The 24,943-nt window shown below is 47.4% G+C and overlaps 1 protein-coding gene across 1 annotated transcript; it reads left to right on the top strand.

Annotated features, from left to right (window-relative positions):
• The first annotated feature begins 1,205 nt into the window (after positions 1–1,205).
• LOC141984344 (interferon-induced very large GTPase 1-like) lies at positions 1,206–22,154 on the top strand. The gene is made up of 2 exons (XM_074947323.1): positions 1,206–1,254; positions 14,824–22,154. Exon 2 carries the CDS (start codon positions 14,826–14,828, stop codon positions 22,152–22,154), a length of 7,329 nt encoding a protein of 2,442 aa, XP_074803424.1. The 5' UTR covers positions 1,206–1,254; positions 14,824–14,825.
• Positions 22,155–24,943: the final 2,789 nt, after the last annotated feature.

The raw sequence follows: 24,943 nt of genomic DNA, 5'->3' as shown, positions 1-24,943 counted from the left end.
GGCGCCTCCAAGAGGCAATACTTCCCCTCTCGCAAGCACAGAGTCTGAGTGTAGCAAAAAGCCTTTTAATAACAGAGAAACCATGTGGCATTATGTTGGGGAAACACCACCAACAGGATTCATAACACAACCCATGAGCAAAAAACCCACCCCAAGCAAATTGGGGCATGTCCTTTCCCTTTAGTTCTTGAGTCCAGCAACCCAAAATCACCCAAAGCCCCAAAAGTCCAATGACCCAAAAGTCTCTGTCCCCAGTCAGGGCAGCCCCAGAATTCAAAGGTTTATCTGCAGAGTTTTACCTCCCAACCTGGGTGGAGATTGGGGGGCGGGGGGGGGTTAAGGGGCACCTTACATGGTCCAACACTGATGGCCACTCCGCTCGCTCCACAAACTGCTCTGCTCCACCAGCCGCTCTGCTCTGCTCGCCGTCCCGCAAACTGCTCCGCCAGCCGCTCCGCATGCTACAAACGGCTCTACCATATAGCTTCAGGCTCCCCTACTACTTAACACAACACTCAGTGATTTCAGCTCGTAGTAGGGGAGCCTCAGTGCTGGTGCACCATTAGCCCAAGGTGAATTCAGCTCAGCAGCCTGTAACTAGACTCCTAAGGGAATCAAAATTAGCTCTGACATTCCACAGTGGAGAGACGAGGAAGTACAATTAGCATGTAAGGGCCTCACCAAAGGAACCGGAACCGGAACCGGAACCGGAACCGGAACCGGAACCTGCCCCCCTCTCTCAATTCATGGAGTTTTGGAACCCATGTCCCTTGCCTAGCGAGTGCTACTTAGTTCATGGCGAGTCCCTCCATCATAACAAAAGGCCAAGTACAGTTCCACTGTCCTTGATTCCCATAATCAGGGTAATAACAATTTATTCTTCCTGCCCCAATAACAGAGACACTGGGGATCCCACAGCAGCCAAAGTGACCATTTGGGCAGCTATGACCTCATTCTAGGCAGGGTGGGTGTGCCTATGCAAATTGAGATCAGCCCCTGAAATTCTTTTCCACAACTTGCCACACCTCACCACCAGATGTCAGGGTGGAGCTCATCCTGATTCTGCTTACATGAAGAATGGGTGCAGTTTCTAGGAAAGCAGAAGCCAGCTGAAGTTAGAAGCAACTGCATGTGGGGGAAGCAAGTACAGGCAGAGAGAAAGTGAAAGTGAACAAGCTGCACTGTGGAAAGCGAGCGGGAGGGAGGAGGCAGATGCAAAGCCCTGGAGAAAGAGGGTGCAGTCTTCTAATGCAGGTATTTTCCCCTGGGGATGGGGAGGGAGGGGGAAGGTTCTCACGCCTGTGCCTATGGGGTTCTTGTTTGCCCCCTGCTCTTTCTCTCATGTATTCTCTGCTGGGTTAATGGGGCTGGGGAGGGGTCCCGTGGCCTTTCTGCTGCAGTTTAGGCCTGAAAACAAGGCTAGTCAGAGTCAATGAAGAAATTGGTGCTCACAGGAGCTCAGCGGAGCACAGGCAGGTATGGGCCCAGGAGCAGGCCCTGGGAGCAGGACGGACGCTGGGGCAGGCTGGGAGGGTGAGGGGCGGTCAGGGCTCAGGAGCAGACTGGGTGGGAGGAGTAAAGTGTTGGGGAAAGGTGCCAGGGCCGGGCTGGGGGGGATGGCCCTGAGATCAGGGGAAGCAGGTCTGTATCATTTTTGGTGATGCCCAGAACGGATCCAAGTCCCCCCCACCCTGCCTAAGGCTCTGGCAGGGAGTTTGGGTGTGGGAGGGGATTTGGGGTGCAGGCTTTGGCAGGAAGTTTGGGTGTGAGAGGGGTGCAGGCTCTGGGCTGGTGCAGGGGGGTGAGGACTGCAGGCTCTGGGAGGAAGTTTGGGTGCAGGAGGAGGTTTGGGGTGCAGGCTGGGGCAGGGGGTTGGGGTGCAGGAGTGGGTGCGGGGTGTGGGCTTTAGGAGGGGGTTTTGGGTGCAGGCTCTGGGCTGGGACAGGGAGTTGGGGGTACGGCAGGGGTTTTGGGGTGCTGGGTACGGGAGGGGGTTTGGGTGTTGGGTGCGGGCTCTGGGCTGGGACAGAGGGTTGGGGTGCGGCAGGGGGTATGGGGCTTGGGGCTGGGCTAGGGATGAGGACTTTTGGGTGCAGCAGGCAGGCTGCCCCAGGGCTGGGGTGGGGGGGCCAGAGAGGAGGACTCCCCCCAGCCCTCTCCCTGCTGGCAACAGCGAGCTCTGGGGGAGCTGAATTTGCTGGAGCCCGGAACCACGGGCCCATACACCTCACCGCTCCTGCCTGAGATCATGGGCTGACCGGCAGAAAATGCATCCAGCAGCTGGCTGGCAGAGCTGGGGGGGTGGGAGCAGAGCTGCGAGCAGGTTAGTGGGGCTAAGGGGCAAGAGGTAGGTCTGGAGCAGGGTGGGGAGGCCTCAGGAGCAGGTGGGGAGATAAACATGGGGGGCAGATTCAGGAGCAGGTTGGGGGGGTTAAAGGAGGGGTCCCAGTTCAGGCAGGTCAAGTGGGATCAATATGGGGCCCCAGGTTCAGGAGCAGGTTGTGGGGAGTTAATAGGGGAGCTGTGGGTTCGCAGGCAGGTTGGGATAAAGGTGGGGCCCTGGGTTCAGGGGCAGCTGGGTGGGGTCTTTGCCCCTGGTTTCCATGGAACCAGGATTTTGCCCAGTACAATGTAGAGTCTTTGTATTATTGTCCTCTCGGTGGCTGGAGCGAGGTTCCCCCAGGGACACAGGAGGGTTTATTGAATGGGTCTCAGACCTATTGTCAGTGTTTGTCTTGCATTTTGAGGGCCAAAGGCACCGCTAAGATCCTAGTAGCTCATTGGTGTCGGTGGAGTTACACCAGGAGTGGACGTGGATGCCTTGTGCGCATGCACTGGATGCCAGATCAATGCAAATTGCACCAATTCCGTACCATTTACACGTGGTTTCTGTCCAGCAGACACCCAACCTGTCACCCTCCCCCCCATTTATAGCCTTGCTGAGCCTGGCCCAGCCACGTCCATTTACCCCAGGCTGCATTGGGCCCAACAGCTACATAGGAAACAAAATTAGGAGCTTTAGCAAATGGAAAAGTGTCTGTGTCCCCAGCTGGCTGCACCCAGGGGCAGCGAGTTATATGGGCCTGTGGTGCCGGGCTCCAGCAAATTCAGGGCCCGTGGGGCCCGGCTCCACCAAAGTTTGGGGCCGGGTCTCTCCCCTGGCCCCACCTGCTGCCCCCATGTGCCTGACCTGGGCAGTGAGCGGCTGCCCCCTGCAGCTCCCTCGCCAGCTACAAGGGATCGGTGCCAGGGGCAGGCTGCGGCGACTGCGGAGGGAGGGGGTAGGAGGCACATGGCAGCCCCCACCCCCGGCAGGCAACTCCGAGTCAACTCCCGGGGGGCTTATCCTGGCTGGACCTGCTGAGCAGCAGCCTGAGGGGACTTGGGTAAGTGTCATGCCGGGGGGGGCTGGGGAGAGTCCCCCCTCCCCCAGAGCTCGCTCCCCGGCAGGGAGAGGGCTGGGGGGAGTCCTCCTCTCTGGCCCCCCACCCCAGCCCCAGGGCAGCCTGCCTGCTGCACCCCAAACTCCTCGTCCCCAGCCCCATGACCAGCACCCCGTCCCACACCCCAACCTTCTGTCCCAGCCCAGAGCCTGCACCCAGCACCCCAGCCCCTTCCCACACCCAGCATCCCGCACCCCCTCCCACAACCCCTCCTGCACCCCAAATCCCAGCCCAGAGCCCGCACCCAGCACCCAAACTCTCTCCTGCACCCCACATCGCCTCCTGCACCCCAAACCCCTGCCCCAGCCCAGAGCCTGCACCCAGCACCTAAACTCTGTCCCAGAGACCTCACCCCAAACCCTCTCCCAGAGCCATAGGCAGGTGCGTGTGAGGAGTGTAAGGGGGCAGACTTGGACCCGTTCTGGGCACCACCAAAAATGGCACAAACCCGCCGCCCCTGGTTTCATAGGACAACGTGTCCCCGATAATCGGCGGCTGCCAGCGAAACTTGTAACTCTCCAAGTCCGTTTGCAGGTAGTTCCCTGCTCGGACAAAGGCTGCAGCTACAGGGGGGATGGGTCCGGCCCAGTGAGATTCTCCCCTGCCAGCGGGGCAGGCTCAGGCCCTCGGCACCACTTACCCTCCACCTCCGGTGTTCACCCTCTGGGGCTGCCTCAGTGTCTCCCCACAGCTCTGGAAATGCCGCCGGATAACCCAGGGCCGAAGGAACAGCCCCACGGTTCTGGGGTGGGGAGAGCCGGGCCTGAGGCTGGCACCTCCATCCTCCAGCCTGCTAATTAATGCACCGGTCGCCCTGTGCTGAGCGGGGAAGGTGGCATCTTTTAACGGAATAAGTGTTTGCTCTCGTCTTTGCCAGGCAAAGTGCACATGGTAAAGCGTGGTTCAGCGTTGGCTCTTCTCTCCTCTTAGGGCAACCCTCCCTCCTTTGGCTTTGGACCAGAAAATCCGTTTGCCATTCAAAGGGCGCCCCATGGAGAGGAGATTTGGGCTGCGCAGTGATGCACTCAAAACTCAGCACGTGCCCGACGTGAACAGGCAGATGCAGCTTTCGCTCCGCCCCCAACACATAGCCGGGGGTTTTCTACATCTCGTGCTCCAGAATCAAAGTTTTAATTTAAAGTAAAATTCTGCCTCTCACTCTGTGCTTCGCAATCTGTTTTCATTTGCAGACCCCTAAAAAATGTCAAATGGAGGCGTGGACCCCTCTGGACATCTATTGTCTGTATATAGAGTTGAATTCTGTTCAGTCAGTTTTCAGTCTAAGTCTTTCGCGGACCCCTTAGGGTATGTCTACACTATGAAATTAGGTCGAATTTATAGAAGTCGGTTTTTTAGAAATCATTTTTATATAGTCGATTGTGTGTCCCCCCACACAAAATGCTCGAAGTGCATTAACTCATCGGAGTGCTTCCACAGTACCAAGACTAGCATCGACTTCTGGAGCGTTGCACTGTGGGTAGCTATCCCATAGTTCCCGCAGTCTCCGCTGCCCATTGGAATTCTGGGTTGAGATCCCAATGCCTGATGGGGCAAAAAACATTGTCGTGGGTGGTTCTGGGTACATGTCCTCAGGCCCCCCTCCCTCCCTCTGTGAAAGCAAGGGCAGACAATCGTTTTGTGCCTTTTTTCCTGAGTTACCTGTGCAGATGCCATACCACGGCAAGCATGGAGCCCGCTCAGCAAACCTTCACCGTATGTCTCCTGGGTGCTGGCAGACGCGGTACTGCATTGCTACACAGCAGCAGCAACCCATTGCCTTGTGGCAGCAGAGGTGCAATAGGCCTGAAAACCATCGTCATCGTGTCCGAGGTGCTCCTGGCCACCTTGGTAAGGCCGGTCAGGAGCGCCTGGGCAGACATGGGTGCAGGGACTAACGTAGGAGTGACTCGACCAGGTCATTCTCTTTAGTCCTGCAGGCAGTCCTATTGTACCATCTTATGGTGAGCAGGCAGGAGATGTGGATGGCTTGCAGTCCTACTGCACCATCTTCTGCCAGCCAAAGATGTAAAAGATAGATGGAGTGGATCAAAACAAGAAATAGAGCAGATTTGTTTTGTATTCATTTGCTCCCCCGTCTCTCCCTCCCTCCGTGAAATTAACGGCCGACAATCGTTTTGGTGAAGTCTGTCAGGGGCACCTTGAAAACTTTAATGGAGATTCAGTCCTACCTGAGATACCAGAGGGAGGGATAGCTTAGTGGGTTGAACATTGGCCTGCTAAACCCAGGGGTTTGAGTTCAATCCTTGAGGGGGCCATTCTGTGTGACAGTTGTTTTTGTTTCTCCTTGATGTAAAGCCACCCCCTTTGTTGATTTTAATTCCCTGTAAGCCAACCCTGAAAGCCATGTCGTCAGTCGCCCCTCCCTGCGTCAGAGCAACGGCAGACAATCGTTCCGCGCCTTTTTTCTGTGCAGACGCCATACCACGGCAAGCATGGAGCCTGCTCAGATCACTTTGGCAATTAGGAGCACATTAAACACCACGCGCATTATCCAGCAGTATATGCAGCTCCAGAACCTGGCAAAGCAAAACCGGGCAAGTAGGCGACGTCAGCGCGGTGACGAGAGTGATGAGGACATGGACACAGATTTCTCTGAAAGCATGGGCCCTGGCAATGTGGGCATCATGGTGCTAATGGGGCAGGTTCATGCGGTGGAACACCGATTCTGGGCCCGGGAAACAAGCACAGACTGGTGGGACCGCATAGTGTTGCAGGTCTGGGACGATTCCCAGTGGCTGCGAAACTTTCGCATGTGTAAGGGCACTTTTATGGAACTTTGTGACTTGCTTTCCCCTGCCCTGAAGTGCATAAATACCAAGATGAGAGCAGCCCTCACAGTTGAGAAGCGAGTGGCGATAGCCCTGTGGAAGCTTGCAACGCCAGACAGCTACCAGTCAGTCGGAAATCAATTTGGAGTGGGCAAATCTACCGTGGGGGCTGCTGGGTTGCAAGTAGCCAACGCAATCAAAGATCTGCTGATATCAAGGGTAGTGACCCTGGGAAATGTGCAGGTCATAGTGGATGGCTTTGCTGCAATGGGATTCCCTAACTGTGGTGGGGCCATAGACAGAACCCATATCCCTATCTTGGCACCGGAGCACCAAGCCGCCGAGTACATAAACCGCAAGGGGTACTTTTCAATAGTGCTGCAAGCTCTGGTGGATCACAAGGGACGTTTCACCATCAACGTGGGATGGCTGGGAAAGGTACATGACGCTCGCTTCTTCAGGAACTCTGGTCTGTTTCAAAAGCTGCAGGAAGGGACTTTATAACACAGAGATAAAGAACGGATGTTGTTCGAACGCCAGCAAACATACACTGCAATGCTTTGTTCTACAATGATTCCTGAGTACGTGCTACTGGCCTGGAGTGGTAAAGTGTCCTACCATGGTGGATGGAATAAGGCTGCCCTCCCCAGAAACTTTTTGCAAAGGCTTTTGGAGTACGTCCAGGAGAGCCGCAAATGCCAGGGCAAATTAATCATTAAACATGCTTGCTTTTAAATCATGTATACTATTTTAAAAGGTACGCTCACCAGAGGTCCTTTCTCTGTCTGGCGGTCTGGGAGGCAGCCTTGGGTGGGTCCGAGGGGTACTGGCTCCAGGTCCAGGGTGAGAAACAGTTTCTGGCTGTCGGGAAAACCTGTTTATCCGCTTGCTTGCTGTGAGCTATCTACAACCTCGTCATCATCATCTTCCTCGTCCCCAAAACCTGCTTCCGTCTTGCCTCCATCTCCATTGAAGGAGTCAAACAACACGGCTGGGGTGGTGGTGGCTGAACCCCCTAAAATGGCATGCAGCTCATCATAGAAGCGGCATGTTTGGGGCTCTGACCCGGAGCGGCCATTTGCCTCTCTGGTTTTCTGGTAGGCTTGCCTCAGCTCCTTAAGTTTCACGCGGCACTGCTTCGGGTCCCTGTTATGGCCTCTGTCCTTCATGCCCTGGGAGATTTTGACAAATGTTTTGTCATTTCGAAAACTGGAACGGAGTTCCGATAGCACGGATTCCTCTCCCCAAACAGCGATCAGATCCCGTACCTCCTATTCGGTCCATGCTGGAGCTCTTTTGCGATTCTGGGACTCCATCATGGTCACCTCTGCTGATGAGCTCTGCATGGTCACCTGCAGCTTGCCACGCTGGCCAAACAGGAAATTGAAATTCAAAAGTTCGCGGGCCTTTTCCTGTCTACCTGGCCAGTGCATCTGAGTTGAGAGTGCTGTCCAGAGCGGTCACAATGGAGCACTCTGGGATAGTTCCCGGAGGCCAATACCGTCTAATTGCATCCACAGTACCCCAAATTCAACCCAGCAAGACGATTTCAGCGCTAATCCCCTTGTCGGGGGTGGAGTAAGGAAATCGATTTTAAGAGCCCTTTAAGTTGAAAAAAAGGGCTTTGTCGTGTGGACGGGTGCAGGGTTAAATTGATTTAACACTGCTAAATTCAACCTCAACTCCTAGTGTAGACCAGGGCTTAGACACAGTCTGCCGATTCCCAGGGGTCCGCAGACCACAGGTTGAGAACCGCTGCTTTAACTTACATGGCTGGGAAAAAAACACTTTAAAATGTGACCCAGTGTAACCAATACAGCGGTATCTCCCCGAGGCTGGAGACAGCTTGAAACTGCATCTCTGACAGGCATGAACTGCCCCATTCATCAGTGGAATGTTAACTCTGAGACCTAATGACAGCAACATAGATGTCTGCATCGTTCACTAGTTCTTCTGATCAAAGCAGGTCAGAACAAAAAGGGATGATCCTATTATGCAGGTTTCCACAGTCTACAGCATGTGGCATCTTGTTTTTGGCTTCATGTGCAGACGGGGCTTAGGAGCGTACTGTAGCCCCTTCCTCCAACCTCACCCCTGCTGAAATGTCCAGCGTCCGTATGTTTGGGCTGAATGGCATGCTGGGCTGTGGGAAACAGTTAACATTACACATGGAAGCTCAGTGGACAGTGGGGGTGGTTTCTATAAAAGCAGGAGCCAGCTGAGATAGCAACTGTGTGCCCAGGAAGCAATTGGCCGAGTGAAAGAAAAAGTTATTTTGTGTAAAGAGAGAGAGCCGGGTGTGCCGGCAGAGCAGGGAGCTGTGAGGTGTTGGAGAAGGAAGGTGCAGTCCTTGAATGCTGGTGATTTTCCCTGAGGGAGGAAGGGGTGTTTCCGACTGAGTCTTGTCTGTCCCTTTGGGAGTCTCGTTTGTCCCTGGCCCTTTTTCTAACGTACAGTATTTATTGGGACTGCTCAGTACCCCAAACCCTAAGGGGCCAGTACCATGCCTGGTGTACCAGGACTCGGCAGTAAGCACCATACGCAGCTAGGCCGTGTAGGCGCTAGCCCTGGTGGATCCCAGGAGCCACTCAGACACATGGCTCAGGGAAAGGGTGTTTTACCGGGGCTGGCAGGAAAGGGGAAGGTTGCAGGTACCCTAGATACAGAGCCTTCAACAGTTCCAGTTCCAGCGGTTCCTGTTTGGGTCCCTGGGGCCGTCCAGAAAGTCAGGGCTCCGTAGGCCTAGTGCCTGGGGGGGCCTTCTCCCGTCCAGCCTCCCGTTCAGCAAGTAGGAGCTTGCAGGCTTCCAGGCCAGGTTCAGTCAGTGTCTCTCACTGGGGCCCCTCTGCACAGGCTCCCTGCCCACCCACTGCTGCTGCCCTATAAATCCCATGGAGCCCTGCACCCAGCTGTGACGACCAACACACACAGCCTGTCCCACACACGGCTCGGCATATGGGTCCTGAGGATTCCCCTCTGAATTCAACTTCTCTCCAGCTCCCTGCTTGCCATGTGGCTGCTGCTTTGGCTTCTCTGCAGCCTCTGGCTTGTCATGCAGCCGCCGCTTCCAAAGAGAGCCTGGTCAATTCATGGTCCAGGACCTTCCCCTTCCCTGGCCAGCAAGAAGGGGATGTGCTGTGGGGAGGGCGCTGACGGGAGTTGTAATCCCCTGCTTTGCTGATCCATCACAGAATTTTCTGCTGGGTTCTGCAGGCAAAGCAGGGAGCCCGGGACCTTTCTGCTGCAGTTTAGGTGTGAGAAAATAGCTGTTCATAAGAACAGCCCTACTGGGTCAGACCAAAGGTCCATCTAGCCCAGTATCCTGTCTTCTGACAGTGGCCAGTGCCAGGTGCCCCAGAGGGAATGAACAGAACAGGGAATCATCAAGTGATCCATCCCCTGTCGCCCATTCCCAGCTTCTGGCAATCAGGCTTGGGACACCATCCCTGCCTATCCTGGCTAATAGCCATTGATGGACCTATCCTCCATGAATTTATCTAGTTCTTTCTTGAACCCTGTTATGGTCTTGGCCTACAAAACATCCACTGGCAAGGAGTTCCACAGGTTGACTGTGTGAAGAAATACTGCCTTTTGTTTGTTTTAAACCTGCTGCCTATTAATTTCATTGGGTGACCCCTAGTTCTTGTGTTATGAGAAGTAGTAAACAACACTTCCTTATCTACTTTCTCTATACCAGTCATGATTTTAGAGACCTCAATCATATCTCCAGTTAACCGTCTCTTTTCCAAGCTGAAAAGTCCCAGTCTTATTAATCTCTCCTCATACGGAAGCCGTTCCAGACACCTAATCATTTTTGTTGCCCTTTTCTGAACCTTTTCCAATTCCAATATATCTTTTTTGAGATGGGGCGACCACATCTGCACAGAGTATTCAAGGCGTGGGCGTACCATGGATTTATATAGAGACAACATGATATTTTCTATCCTATTATCTATCGCTTTCTTAATTATTCCCAGCATTCTGTTAGCTTTTTTGACTGCCGCTGCACATTGAGTGGATGTTTTCAGAGAACTATCCACAATGACTCCAAGATCTCTTTCTTGAGTGGTAACAGCTTATTTAGACCCCATCATTTTATACGTATAGCTGGGATTTCCAATGTGCATTATTTTGCATTTATCAACATTAAATTTCATCTGCCATTTTGTTGCCCAGTCGCCCAGCTTTGAGAGATCCTTTTGTAGCTCTTCACAGTCTGCCTGGGACTTAACTATCTTTAGTTATTTTGTATCATCTGCAAATTTTTGCCACCTCACTGTTTAGCCCTTTTTCGAGATCATTTATGAACATGTTGAATAGGACTGGTCCCAGAACAAAGACCCCTGGGGGACACCACTATTTACCTCTCTCCACTCTGAAAACTGACCATTTATACCTACCCTTTGTTTCCTATCTTTTAACCAATCCATGAGAGCACCTTCCCTCGTATCCCATGGCAGCTTACTTTGCGTAAGAGCCTTTGGTGAGGGACCTTGTCAAAGGCTTTCTGAACATCTAAGTACACTGTATCTACTGGACCCCCTCAAAGAATTCTAGTAGGTTGGTGAGGCATGATTTCCCTTTACTAAAACTATGTTGGCTCTTCCTCAACAAATTATGTTCATCTATGCATCTGACAATATTGTTCTTTATTATAGTTTCAAACAGTTTGCCCAGTACTGAAGTCAGGGTTACAGGCCTGTAATTGCTGGGATCACCGCTGGAGCCCTTTTTAAAAATTGGCGTCACATTAACTATCCTCCAGTCGTTTGGTACAGAAGCTGATTTAAATGATAGGTTAGAGACTACAGTTAGTAGTTCTGCAATTTCACATTTGAGTTCCTTCAGAACTCTTGGGTGAATCCCATCTGGTCCTGGTGACTTATTGCTCTTTAGTTTACCGACTTGTTCCAGAACCTCCTGTAATGATACCTCAATCTGGGACAGTTCCTCAGATCTGTCCCCTAAAAAGACTGGCTCAGGTTTGGGAATCTCCCTCACATTCTCAGCCATGAAGACCAATGCAACGAATTCATTTAGTTTCTCCGCAATGGCCTTATCGTCCTTGAGTGCTCCTTTCGCACCTCGATCGTCCAGTGGCCCCACTGGTTGTGTAGCAGGCTTCCTGCTTCTGATGTAATTAAAAAAAATTTTGCTATTATTTTTTGAGTCTTTAGCTAACTATTCCTCAAATTCTTTTTTGGCCTTCCTGATTGTATTTTTACATTTCATTTGCCAGTGTTTATGCTCCTTTCTATTTTCCTCACTAGGATTTAACTAACACTTTTTAAAGGATGCCTTTTTGCCTCTCACTGCTTCTTTTACTTTGTTGTTTAACCACGGTGGCTCTTTTTCGGTTCTCTTACTGAGTTTTTTAATTTGGGGTATACATTTATGTTGAGCTTCTATTATGGTGTCTTTAAAAAGTTTCCACGCAGCTTGCAGAGATTTCACTTTTGGTGCTGTACCTTTAATTTCTATTTAACTAACCTCATTTTTGTGTAGTTCCCCTTTCTGAAATTAAATGCTGCAGCGCTGGGCCACTGTGGTGTTTTTCCTGCCACAGGGATATTAAATTTAATTATATTATGGTCACTATTACCAAGCGGTCCAGCTATATTCACCTCTTGGACCAGATCCTGTGCTCCACTTAGGACTAAATCCTCTGGTGGGTTCCAGGACCAGCTGCTCCAAGAAGCAGTCATTTAAGGTATCAAGAAACTTTATCTCTGCATCCCGTCCTGAGGTGACATGTACCCACTCAACATGGGGATAATTGAAATCCCCCATGATTATTATTATTGAGTTTTTTATTTTAATAGCCTCTCTAATCTCCCTGAGCATTTCACAGTCACTATCGCCATCCTGGTCAGGTGGTCGGTAATATCTCCCCACTGCTATAGTCCTATTATTAGAGCACTGAATTTCTATCCATAGAGATTCCATGGTAAAGTTTGGTTCATTTGTGATTTTTACATCATTTGATCCTACGCTTTCTTTCACATCTAGTGCCACTCCCCCACCAGCACGACCTGTTCTGTCCTTCCGATATATTTTGTACCCTGGTATTACTGTGTCCCATTGATTATCCTCATTCCACCAAGTTTCTGTGATGCCTATTATATCAATATCCTCATTGAATACGAGGCTCTCTAGTTCACCCATTTTATTACTTAGACTTCTAGCATTCGTATATGAGCACTTTAAAATCTTGTCTCCTTTTAGCTGTCTGTCATTACACCGTGTAATTGAATGGGATTCTTTTTCATTTGACTGTTTCTGATCAGACCCTGCCTGTATTTTATCATTTTCCATCCTTTCGTCTTCACTAGGACATAGAGATTCTCTATTAATGGATCCTCCCCTCAGGGATTCAGTGTAGAAATCAGTGCTTACGTGAGCTCAGCAGAGCAAAGCCAGGCATGGGCCCAGGAGCAGGACTGGTGGTGTTAAGGGGGCAGGTGCTGGGCAGGCAGGTAGGGTGTTGGGGGCAGGCAGGATTCAGGAACAGGTGGGGGGTGGGTTCAGGAGCAGTCTGGGGAGATTAAAGTGTCAGGAAAGGGTTCCAGGGTTCCAGGGCTAAGGGTGAGGTGCCGGAGATCCTGGTGCAGGCTGGAAGGGCTAAATGGTGGGAACAAGCAGCAGCTGAAAGAGCTAGGGTATGGGGGGTGGGTCTTGTGTCCACGAGCCAGCTGTCAAGGCTTAGGATAGAGGCCTGGGGTAGGGGCTGGTCAGCAGGGCTAAGGGGGAGGGAGCAGTTTTGGAAGCAGCTTAGTGGGGCTAAAGGTGAGGGTGGGGTTCGGAAGCAGGTTGGGGGATAAATGTTGGGTGGGGGCTGGGTTTAGGATCAGATCAGGAGGGAAAGGGGGGGGCAGCTGCAGGAGCAGAGTGGGAGGGATAAATGTTTAGGCGACAGGCCCAAGTTCAGGAATCTGGAGGGGTGAGACTAGGACTTGGTGGGCAAGGAGACTGGGTAACAACCTGCTACTGCTATCAGTTACTCAGTTATCTCAAGTGGCAGAGGTCTGTGCGGCGGATCTAAAGGTTCTGACCCTGCTGATGACCCATGTGGTCGTCAGTATGATGCCAGATGATGGAATTGCCGTTGAAAAACTTTTTTAAAAAAACTTAGAAAATGACTTGCATGCACACACACAACCTATGTTAAAAGAACATTACTACGGTTGCAAAGTTAAGCACTCAGAAGGTAGGAAATGCCAGAAATAAGGTTGCCCATGCAGCCTTAATGGTACAGCCTTTAATTACATGATCACATACTATGTTTTCCTACCCCTGACACAACCCCTCCCAGAGCACCTCAACAGCACCACATCACACCCTACCCAGCGCTGTAGCCAGGGTGCACTGATTTAAATCAAAGCCATTTAAATAACTGATTTTAATCCTGATTTAAATCAGCAAGCAGGAATTATTGATTTAAATAACTTTAATCTTGCTTTGCATTTGTACCTTTAGATACTTATGTAAAGAAATGTTGAGTCTCAGCAGTTGCTAACTACGAAAAACGTGTTGATTTGCAATGAATTAGAGCCTTCGCACTAAATTTGGTGGTACTTTTTGCTAACCAGGAGGATACACTATATCTATACAAATTTATTTAAATAATTACGTAGCCTAACATACATTTATTTGGATTCTTAATTTTTACATTTCTTTATTATATTAGGAAACTGGTGAATGATGAATTTCTCATTTCTGAAATTATGTTTAATTTTTTACTTATGATTTGTGTCAAGCTCTATTTTAATGGAAATTGGAATTCATGTGAAAATGTGCAAAAAGTGCATTTAAAGTTTTGTTCTTATTAGTTAAATAAAACTATATTAAATGTGCTGAATATAAGAAAAACATTTATTAAAACATATTTCATATTTAAAACTGACAGATTTATTAAAGGAAGCATTATCTGTGGGTAGTAAATTGAAAGATTGTTTCTGTTCATCCCAGTCTTCAGGGTTTTAGAACTAGTAGATCTCATTCTCTCACACTTAGTTTTTATTCATAGATTGGAAGAGGAAAACAAGAGTTCCTGCTTCATCAATTCCCAGTTAGTTTCTTAACTTTGAATGAACTGACCTAGTTGAATAAACTGAGATGAAGAAAATGTTCACTGCACCTGCAGAAGAGGCTACTGCTGTCAAAAGCTGGTTTAGTCCTTCGGCAAACTCTGGTTCCAGGTGCTTAGATAATGACTTCCAGCCATTCAGTGGTTTGACCTTTCTTTAAAAATTAGCCAACAAACGTACTGCTTAATATTAATTGTGTTTAATTTAAATTATTTTAATACATTATAGTAAGTTTAGGCCTTAAAATATATTTTCATAATTTCAAATATAATTTAAAATAGATTTATTTTTAAAAAGAAAAATATATATTTAAATTAAACACAAAAATCCTTAATTTAATTTTATTTTTTAAAACTCATAATTTCTTATCCACCCTGGCTGTGGCTAAGCACCACATTGTAGCCCATTATATATTGCATAAGGCTGGGAATGGAGCAGGCGGAGGTAGGGAAGGAGAGACAGCTTCATGGAAGTGTGATATTATTTTTCTATTCCATTTCACAGCCATGTCTACGGGAAAGGAAAAACCCAAGAATTCAGCTCAGGGAGATCCTGCAAAGGATGAACTAGCCAAGAGACTGGAAGCAGTGGGTCTGAGTGCAGAGTACTGGCTGCCTAAACTGCACAAACAACTTGGAGTTACCTCTATCCAAGCCTTGAAACACCTGCGATATGAAGACTTCCTAAAGTTAGACATACAGCACACATGGGAAAAGCAGGCCCTCCAAGAACTACTTAAGACAGACAGCAAGGCAACAATGACACAGCTGCAGGAGCAGCGCTTGGAGATGCTAAAGAAGAGGCAGGAGCAGGCTAAGTCGGCGCTGAAGGAGCTAAAAGAAATGCAGGAGAAAGGCAGGAGCCGCCCTGAGGAAGCTGTAAGAAAGAAAGAGGAGGAGCTGCGGCAAGTTATGGACATATCCCCACAGTACTGGGCACCATCTGAGAAGCGTTTGAAGGAAGTGATAGAGAATGTGCACAAACAATTAGACCTCCTGGAGGAGACGGTGTCCCAGAGTGAGAATCTCCCTGACAAGGAAGTTTTGAGATGGGCATCAGGAGGGCTGGCCCTGCAGGGCATTTACAAAACCAACAAGCTTGCAGAGATGGTGGAGAAGCGAGAGCAGCTCATAGACATTCCAGAAGGGTTCAAGCTCTTTGGTCCACAGCACGGGCCATTGTTTGAGAAAAAGGAGTTTTCATCTGCCGAAGCAGAGTCCTCGTTCACCAGGACCATGGAAAATCTGGGCTTCAGCATTAGCGTCACAGCCAAAGGTGGGTTTGGGGGGTTTAGTGCTGAAACCAGCACAGATTATCACAGCTGTTCAGAATCTCAAGGAACCCACAGGTCCCGCTCTGAACACACCTACATTTGCACCACCAAGTACAGCTACATCCCACTGGCCTCATGCTACTTCCCCAAGGCTCAGCTTCGACTTTCCAGTGCAGCGCTGCAAGAGTTAAAAGAGATCGAGCAGCTTTTGAGTCACTCCCCAGAACCGGACAAGCTCATCATGCTGAAGAGCAGGGGCGGGAGATTCTTCAACCGATTCGGGTCTCATGTAAACCAGGGCCCCCTTCACTTGGGTGGGATATTCTGGTGGAAAGCGTCTTCTGAGGGATTCCGGGCAGAGCAGCTGGACGAGGTGAAGAAACGAACATCTAATGAACTCAGCAATTATGTTGGGGGCAGCTATAGTGGCTTCGGTTGGAGCGTTGCAGCTGGTGTTACTGCATCAAAATCAGGTTCTGAAGCCTCATTTCAGGGCACAGATAGAAAACAAATGCAAACAGAGATTCAGCTGTTTGTGACCAAGACAGGAGGCCCACCTGGAGTGGATTCACTCACAGCATGGAAATCTGGGCTTATGACTAGTAACAAAACCTGGAGTGTCATTGACAGAGGCTCTCAGCTGATTCCAGTGTGGGAGGTAATCCTGTCCAATCACAGACAAGACTTTAAAGATGTTTATCAAATGAGCAGCAGCCTCACAAGGGCCTATGAAGCCCTAACAAAGCTAAGTGCAAGTACATTGGTTGGGGAGGAGTTAGTCAGTGCAGTGGATGAGGCCAAATTGTTTTTAGAGGAAATGAAGACCTGGGAAGTCACTGGGGATGAAGAACAGCTGGTGACTCTGCTCAATTTTAAACAGAAGCTACATGAAAAAACAAAACACAGCAGGACCTGGATTGAAGTTTGCCTGTCGGATAAGGTGCTTCAGGATTTCCTGGAAAACACAGTTTCACTGTGCAAAGATTTACCTGCACAAAATACTGAATACATCAGATCTCTGCTGCGCTGCCTTCTGGACCCTCATGTCTATTCAGTTAAAAACTTCCCCAAATCTTCCTCCATTACGCAGTGGATCTTTCATGCTGAAGAAAAGCAGCAAAAATCTATCCGTGTTTCTGAATTTGCTGATTTCATTCAAGTCCTACAGGAAATGAAGAATTACATACAGGCCGTTACCTATGGGCCTAACTCCTCTCCAGCAGCAGTGGAGGAAGCAAAAGTAAAGGCCAGCTTGGATGTGAGCTTAGCTTTGGGTTCCTTGCAGAAGGCTCTACAGGGCCGAGAGCAGACAGACATAGAGCTGTTATTGCTCTCCATTGCAGCCAGCGCAGGATACCGGGTGGACAGTCACACTTTTCAGTATCTCCTCGGGTGCCCAGAAATTAACTTCATGTTAAAGGAAATGCAAAAGGCACATGAGGGATATTTGACACTTAGGGATCAGGATGTTTCCAGAGCTCAGGCTTTCCTCTTATTGACAGGTCTGACAGTGACAGCAGCTGAATTCAAAGACGTGTCTCCAGAGGAGAAGAACAAACGTTTTACTTTTATGAAGTGTCACCTGGGACACTTGTTGTCAGGTGAAGTAGCTAATGTCTTTATGAAGCCTAATGCATGTGATGACTGGAATGCCCTGGAAAGAGACCTAAATACCCTTGTAAAAGGAGAATATGAACCTTCCAGTAGCAATCTGCACAAACAGGATATAAAAAAAGAACTAAGGAATGTCTGTCAAAGGGCTAAGCAGATAACCCTACCAAAGCCACAGCCCCAAGCGCCACCAAATGATGGTAAAATGTCTGAAGGATTCAAAACTCAAGACTTTCTCAATTTGATCAAACGACTTGGACTTGAAAACTACTATCCAAGGAAAATGGGGATGGCAGATTTCCATGTGATTGACAAGACCTCTTTACATGACAGCCAGCCCAGCACTGAGAGTGAACTGCCATTTCATTTTTTGCAAAAGCTGTTGATGCTGGACTATCGGGTACGGTATCTGGTTTGCAAAGATGACTGTAAAACAAAACAAGAAAGAACAAGTGCCTTGAAAACGTCAAGCGAGGTGAACGAATCCTCAGATGAAACCTCAGATATCTACGAGGACTTTTTAAATGACGATGAGGGAACTAATGAGTCTGTTACACCAAGGCAGACACACATGCACCCAATGGACATCCAGATGGCAATTTTTAATTGTGCAGATGATTTCATGAGACAATATCTTTCAACAAAGCTCGCTTTCTGCCAGTTTGCACTCCCACTTCTGGTGCCAAATCCTTGTACTTCACAAATAGAATTCCCTCTTTGGTCCCTTACACAAGTTAAAAAGAGCTGGCAACATGTTGAGAAATCAGGAGAGGAGACTAGCATTAAAAATTATAAAAATAAACTGATTTATCAAGCAGATACACCTCTGGTGTCCTTCACACGGATTGGAAATTCACCTCATTCTTCAAAGTCTAAGATCCTGAATGCTCTGCTGAGTAAGCACAAGCATAACATTTTTTTCCATCGTGATTGTAGAGGCAGCAGCAAAGATTGTCTCCTGATGAACGGCGTTGTGGAAATCTCCTGGTACTGCCCAGGTGGAAAGGATGATGACAGATTTGACAGTTGCATCGCATTCACTAATCTTCATGGGGATGCAAGAGAGCATGAGCAACAAGTCAGATTTTTACAGGAGATAGCTTCTATAAATGTGGTTCTCTTTACAACTTCTGATGAGAACAAAATAGGCAAGCAAATTGTAAGTGATTTCCTGAAATCTCCAAAGCCTTTTGTATGTCTTTTTACTGAAAAAGAAAACATTGCGGCAGGTAAATCCAATCTAAACATAAAAATAGGCATGAAGAACAGAAATGAAGCAGAATTAATTGATGAACTGTCAACAACAATCAAAGATTTATTGGCTGGTTCGAATCCCACTTGTAGTCTTGAAACCTGTGTAGAAATTGCTCACCAGCATGGTTTTCTCATTGATGAAGACAAAGAAGAGTGTAAGCAAGCCAAGTTAATGGCACAGACAGTGATGGCCCTCTTCAAGGAGAATAACTTACTGGGCATGAAGGAGAAGCTATTGCCTCTTCAAGGAGAATTATGGCACAAGTGGTGTAAGAAAGATAAGGAACTTTCCCGCGTACAAGATAAAAGGAAGAGGAGCATTGAACAGCACCGGAGCCAAATTGAATCAGAGAAACGTGCTATACGACATGATCAGATAAGGAGAGCATCCTCCCTCAATGATTTAATGAGGTCGGTCCTGGAAATTCTCCAGTCCCATTCAGAGACCACCAAAAAATATTTCCTGCAGTGGTTGAAAGTATTTATGGATGACTTGAGCTCTGACCGCCTTGCAGAACTTCGCCAAAAATACCATGTCTTGTGGTCACAACTGCTGGAAGAAACAGACCCAGGAGAAAATGGTGAGTCAGAAAATGTATTGAAAAGTAACTTGGAAACCGTCTCAGCTGAGATAACTGCTTCTACGATTGGCCTTGAACATATTTTGAGAGAGGTTGCTCAGATTTATGAAGCTCTTGGTACTTTGCCTCAAGAAGATCAATATTTTCTTGAACTTCCACAAATTGCAGCTGACCTGATGGCTTCAGGGTATCCCATTGAGCTGATGGATGGTGATGCTTCATACGTGCCACTGAAATGGGTGAGAGCAGTTTTTGACAAGTTGACTGAGAAGTTAGGAGACAAAAAGGTGTTTGTCCTTTCAGTGCTTGGCATCCAGAGCACTGGGAAGTCAACATTGCTAAATGCCATGTTTGGTCTTCAGTTTAGTGTCAGTGCAGGGAGATGCACCAGGGGAGCATTCATGCAGTTAATTAAAGTGGATGAGAATCTCCAACGAAGTCTGCACATTGATTATATACTAGTCGTTGATACTGAAGGGCTTCGGGCCATGGAACTAACCAGTAAATCAACACTCAATCATGATAACGAGCTAGCCACCTTTGTCATTGGTCTTGGCAACATGACTCTGATCAATATTTTTGGTGAAAACCCTTCAGAAATGCAAGATGTCCTGCAGATCGCTGTCCAGGCATTTCTGAGGATGAAGCAAGTAAAGCTCTCCCCAAGCTGTTTGTTTGTGCACCAAAACGTTGGAGAAATAACTGCAAAAGAACAGAATATGGAAGGACAAAGACGCCTCCAACAAAAGTTAGATGAAATGACAATTACTGCAGCCCAGCAAGAGTTCTGTGATGTAAACCGCTTTAGTGACGTTATCCGATTTGATGTGAACACCCACATTCATTACTTCGCTCACCTCTGGGAAGGAGACCCACCAATGGCACCTCCGAATCCCAGCTACAGCCAAAATGTGCAGGAACTAAAGAGCAAGATTCTCATGGCTGCCACAAAGGAATCCAAGGGCAGTGTTTTAAGGCTGTCAGAGTTAAGAGTCCGAATTGGTGATTTGTGGAAGGCTTTATTAAATGAGAACTTTGTTTTCAGCTTCAAGAACACGCTGGAGATTGCAGCGTACAACCGGTTAGAAACAATGTTTAACCAATGGACCTGGCAGCTGAGAAGTCACATGCTAGAGCTGCAAACAAAACTGAACAATCGAATTAAGAAGAGAGAAATTCAGCATGTCACCAGGAGAGACCTTGAAGAAGAAGTTAAAGACAAATATCATGCCATCATGAATGACACAGAAAGATTCTTCACTGAGGATCAAAACAGTGAAATATTAATTCAGTGGAAAGCAAGTACTGAAAATAAACTGAATGATCTGAAAGAGTCACTGATTGATGAAACTAAGAGGAAGTCTGAAGAACTTATCAAACTGAAGAAGAACCAAAGCAAACTTGTTGAAAAGAAGTCAGAATATGAAAATGAGCTATTCAAAAGAAGCAAAGAGTTGGCTCTGAGATTAAAAGGCGAGGAACTAAGTGAAGCAGCACTGGAAGAAAACTTTGACGGCCTTTGGAAACGATGGGTCTATGAAGTATCTTCAGATGCCCCTTCTGCTGAGGAACCTGACATTAGCATGGATGTAGAAAACATTCTTCTGCAGCATTTTAAACAGGAACCCAATATAGCAGAGAAAATTAAAAGTTCCTCCTGCAAAAATAGTTTTTCTGTCGATATTTCCAAGCATATTGTCCTGAAGAAAACACTAGGCATCTTCCATAAGACTTTGGATAACTGTGATATAAAGAACATAGAGCAGGTTACAGTTCACATCATAGAGCTTGTTAAGATGAACATTGATATGAAGGAGCAGCAGAGAATGGATTATAATCAAAGTTACATTCACGAAATATTGAATGAAATAAGAAGAGAGGCGGACTCTGCAGCCAAAAACTCAAAATACACATTTAATAATGAGTACAAAATAGAGTTATCCCTGTATCTGTGCAAAATGGCAGCAGAACGGTTTTCAGACATGCACAGAGCATTTAAGAATGCAAATGATCCAACCGTCTACCTCGGAAATAAAAGAGACAATTTCTTTAAATGTTTTCAAATTTCCTGCCAAGGAGCAACCTCCATCACAACATTTGCTGATTTCTTATGCACCAAGCTTTCTGCAGCTCTCCGCCAGGCAGTCTATGACAAGACTGCCATTGACATAGTCAATGAGATGAGGTCTAACTATTCAGCCTTCAATGGCAATAGATCCAAACTGGAAACCAGCATTCTGATATCCCTGGCAGAAGAGGAAAACTTTGAGAAGTACAGACAATACATTCATTTCCCACGGGACTTCTTAAAGAGTTTTATCAAGAAATGCGTTGATGATTATTGTTTAGACAAGAAAAATCCAAGACTGAAGAATTTCTTAAATATTTCCCTTGATTCTTTCCAGACTCTTGTTCTTTCAGCTATTCATGACTCGACTAGAGTTGTCAAAGATAAATATGGCAACGTATCCTTGTGGCTGGATGAATTTTGCAGCAGACTTGGAGATTACTTAGACCTTCCCAGAAGTGATCTGAAAAGCATTGAACATCAGGAAATAAAGGACATAGAGTTTCTGAAAGAGGCAATGAGTAAATCTTTTCCCCCGGTCCTAGAAAACCTGAAACAGGAATTTGCTGTGGTTGATATGGAGCCACTTAAACTGAAGCCTCATAAAATACTATTCGAACAGCTCTGTGGGTGCTGGGAACAGTGTCCCTTTTGCAAGGCGCTTTGCATAAACACAATACCTGGTCATGACGGAGACCACAGTGTTCATTTCCATCGTCCTCAGGCCCTGAATGGTACCCAGTGGTATGGAACAGACCAGCTTGTCATTGAGATCTGCTCTAGTCTTGTGGCAAGTGACTACTTCATGGTGCTTTGTGAAAAGAATCAAATTCCATATAAAAATTATAGACAAGCAGGACCTGCTTATGCCAATTGGAGCATCACAGCAGACAACTCAGCACAGTCTTACTGGAAATGGTTCGTGTCCCATTTCAGGTCAATACTGGAACAAGATTATTGTGCACAATTTGAGGGCAAAGGAGCAATCCCTCCAGAGTGGGGCCAGATTGAGAAGAAGACCGTAATCTCTGAGCTGAAACAGCTGTGACATTAGTATAGCATCCCCTATATAAAAAGGAGACATTAATGTACCAGACTTTGTTATTGTAGCCAATTAGTTTATTTTATCAGCCATTTATTATTGTGTTATTTAGTGTCATGGATAATTTATACGCTATTTTTTCTATAATTAATGTATGCTAGTAGATTTAAATTGTAGGGTTATAGACGTGTAAGATTAACCAGTATTTAGGAGTGTTGTGTGTGTATTAGACATATAGGTGAAGCCTGGCTGGTATGGAAGGCCGACAGACTGAGGCCTGTAAGATTTTAGCTTAGCCAGACTAGGCCATAGGCTTAGGAATGCTTGGCAGGAGTGGGTGACCTACAGGTAGGTCATGTTACGGAAAAACAGATTGCAACTGACAGCAATGTATTGTCCAAGACCACGAGACCCCTGATGGTAACATCATGGAAAGTCCTGTCCTGACCACAAGTTGCCATAGACACATGTTATGCGAAGATGCTAATGAGAATAAGGAGAACTAAGAAACAGCCTTTGAAAAATGGGGCACCCCAATATTCATGGGGTATGGAAGTACAGATAAGGAAAAGAGGGCTGAAACCTTCATGCATATGCATAAGGTGTTAGGTGTGGTCAGAACTACAATATAAAAGAGATTCCTTGGTTGGGTAAAAGTGGGCAGACCCCAAGGGAAACCTCAGCAGGAACCATCCCTCTATCAATGATTGTCTGTTGAGAGATCCATCAGACCCTAGAATATCTTTGAGGATGTGAGTATGTCTATAGAAGTAGTTATTGCATGGGTTTCTGTATGATTTGTATAGACATGGTGTGATAAAGCTCCGAGCCTGCATTGGTGGGTCATGCGCTTCCGGGCAGATTCAGTGGCCTCCGAAGCTTGCTAAGGCCCTCAATGTGACCTCCCTTTCTCAGTGTAGCGGCAAGGGTCACACCTCCCGAGCTACTTTCATCACAGGCCAGTATGGGAGGTGGGAAGGGGGGATACCCCACAGCCTCTGTTGCTCCTTTGAGCTAGTAGGCGCAATTCGGCCTCCTGCCTGGACCGAGGCCTGCTTCCCCTCTCAAGGGGGTCTCCGTAGAGCATGGGGGGGGGGAAACCCGGGCCCACCCTCTACTCCGGGTTCCAGCCCAGGGACCCTAATGATAGCAGTGGTTGGCAGCTTCCCCTTCACCACTGGAGCTGCTTTGATTCCTTGGGCCACTTCCCCATGGTCCCCTTTTTCTAGCTTCACCCTTACCTCAGGCTTCAGCAACGCTTCCTCTTCTCTAGCTCCTTTCACCGGGGCTCCCTTGAGGGAACTGGAAGAAGAGCTTTTAAGCAGTATGAGTGAGATCTTGATTGGTTCCAGCTGTCTCCATTAGCCTAATGGCTTTAACTGGTTAATTGGCATCAGGTGCCTTAATTGACCGGGAGTAGCCTTTGTTTGGCTATCAAGGGAGCAGGGAGGACCTGCTCATCCTGAGGCTGATATACCTGCCTCCCACCACTCTCTTATATCCTTCTGGTCCGAGTCCATCACAATGGGTAATTGTAATTTTGATTATTGCTTCAATTAAATTTGCAGTACAGATAAGACTTTGTACTTATGATTGTGTTCGTGGTCACTATCCTTGGTCTTCGTGTGTTCCTGGAGACTCCACATTTGAGAAAAATTTGGTGATTTTTCACTCCGTTGAGCTTGAAATTGGAGCAACAGGAGCTGAACCCATTGGAGCGTGATACCAAATCACTACATTCAATTTAAATTAAAAAAAGGCTGCACTATAGACAGTGGAAGAGTGGTTATTTCCATTGGAGCTGGTGGAATAATTCACTTAGCTCTTCTTCAACAGCATTGAGAGCCTCTTTCTGACGTCCAGGAACACGGCTGGGCTGTCCTCATGGAAAATAAAGCAAATTAAATCCTACAGAACCTGAAAGATGCAAATTTTGATAATAAAGTAATTTTATGGTATTATTAGAGTGGGGCCTGTTGTGATTATTGGGCCTAAAACTACCTCAATTGTAATCTCAAATGTAAAAGGCATGTGACGGTTCATAAGATGATACACTAAACTATAACTTTTTGCCTGCTTGAAAATTAATCATAAAAAGTAGGTAAAGTTGTTTTCAATAATGAATGGTATCAATAAGTGCAAGAAAACCAGAGAGAAACTGGATTAGTCCCAAAAAATAAAAAAGGCCAACTGATATGGTACAAGGACTATACTGAGATTATGTGTGGTAAACAAGATAATATGAAACTGGAAATTAATGACTCCCAAATGGTATAGCAGCTATTAGGACTAATTGATGGACAAAATAATGAGGGGATGAACTCTTGGGGGGGTTAGAGGGGGTTAAAAAGAGACTTTGAAACAAAAAAAATCTCATCCTAGCCCTCATGTGGACCTCTCTCAGCATCCCAGCTCAGCTCTTTGTATCTTCCCCAACCGCCAGACAGAAGGAGCAGGCCAGATAAAAGGACTTTCTTCCTGAGAGGCAACTAGCACAGGGATCAGGATGTTTCCAGAGTTCAGCCTTTCCTGCTGTTGACGGGTCTGACAGTAACATTTGAATGTAAAGACGTGTCTCCAGAGGAAAAGAACAGACATTTAGGTTTTATGAAACATCCCCTGGGAAACTTTTTGGAAAGTTTTTGGAAAGTATAGGGGACAATTTCCTGGTGCAAGTGCTGGAGGAACCTGTGACAGGTTGGATCACAGAAACCCCCTTGGGGCTGCCAACTGATGTGCCAAGACTACTTCTGTCCCTGCTTTCCCTGCCCTCCCAGCTTGGGACTTCAGTGCCC

Source organism: Natator depressus, chromosome 3, assembly GCF_965152275.1.
Source record: "Natator depressus isolate rNatDep1 chromosome 3, rNatDep2.hap1, whole genome shotgun sequence".
Taxonomy (NCBI): domain Eukaryota; kingdom Metazoa; phylum Chordata; order Testudines; family Cheloniidae; genus Natator; species Natator depressus.
This window is presented reverse-complemented; position numbering and strand designations above follow the sequence as displayed.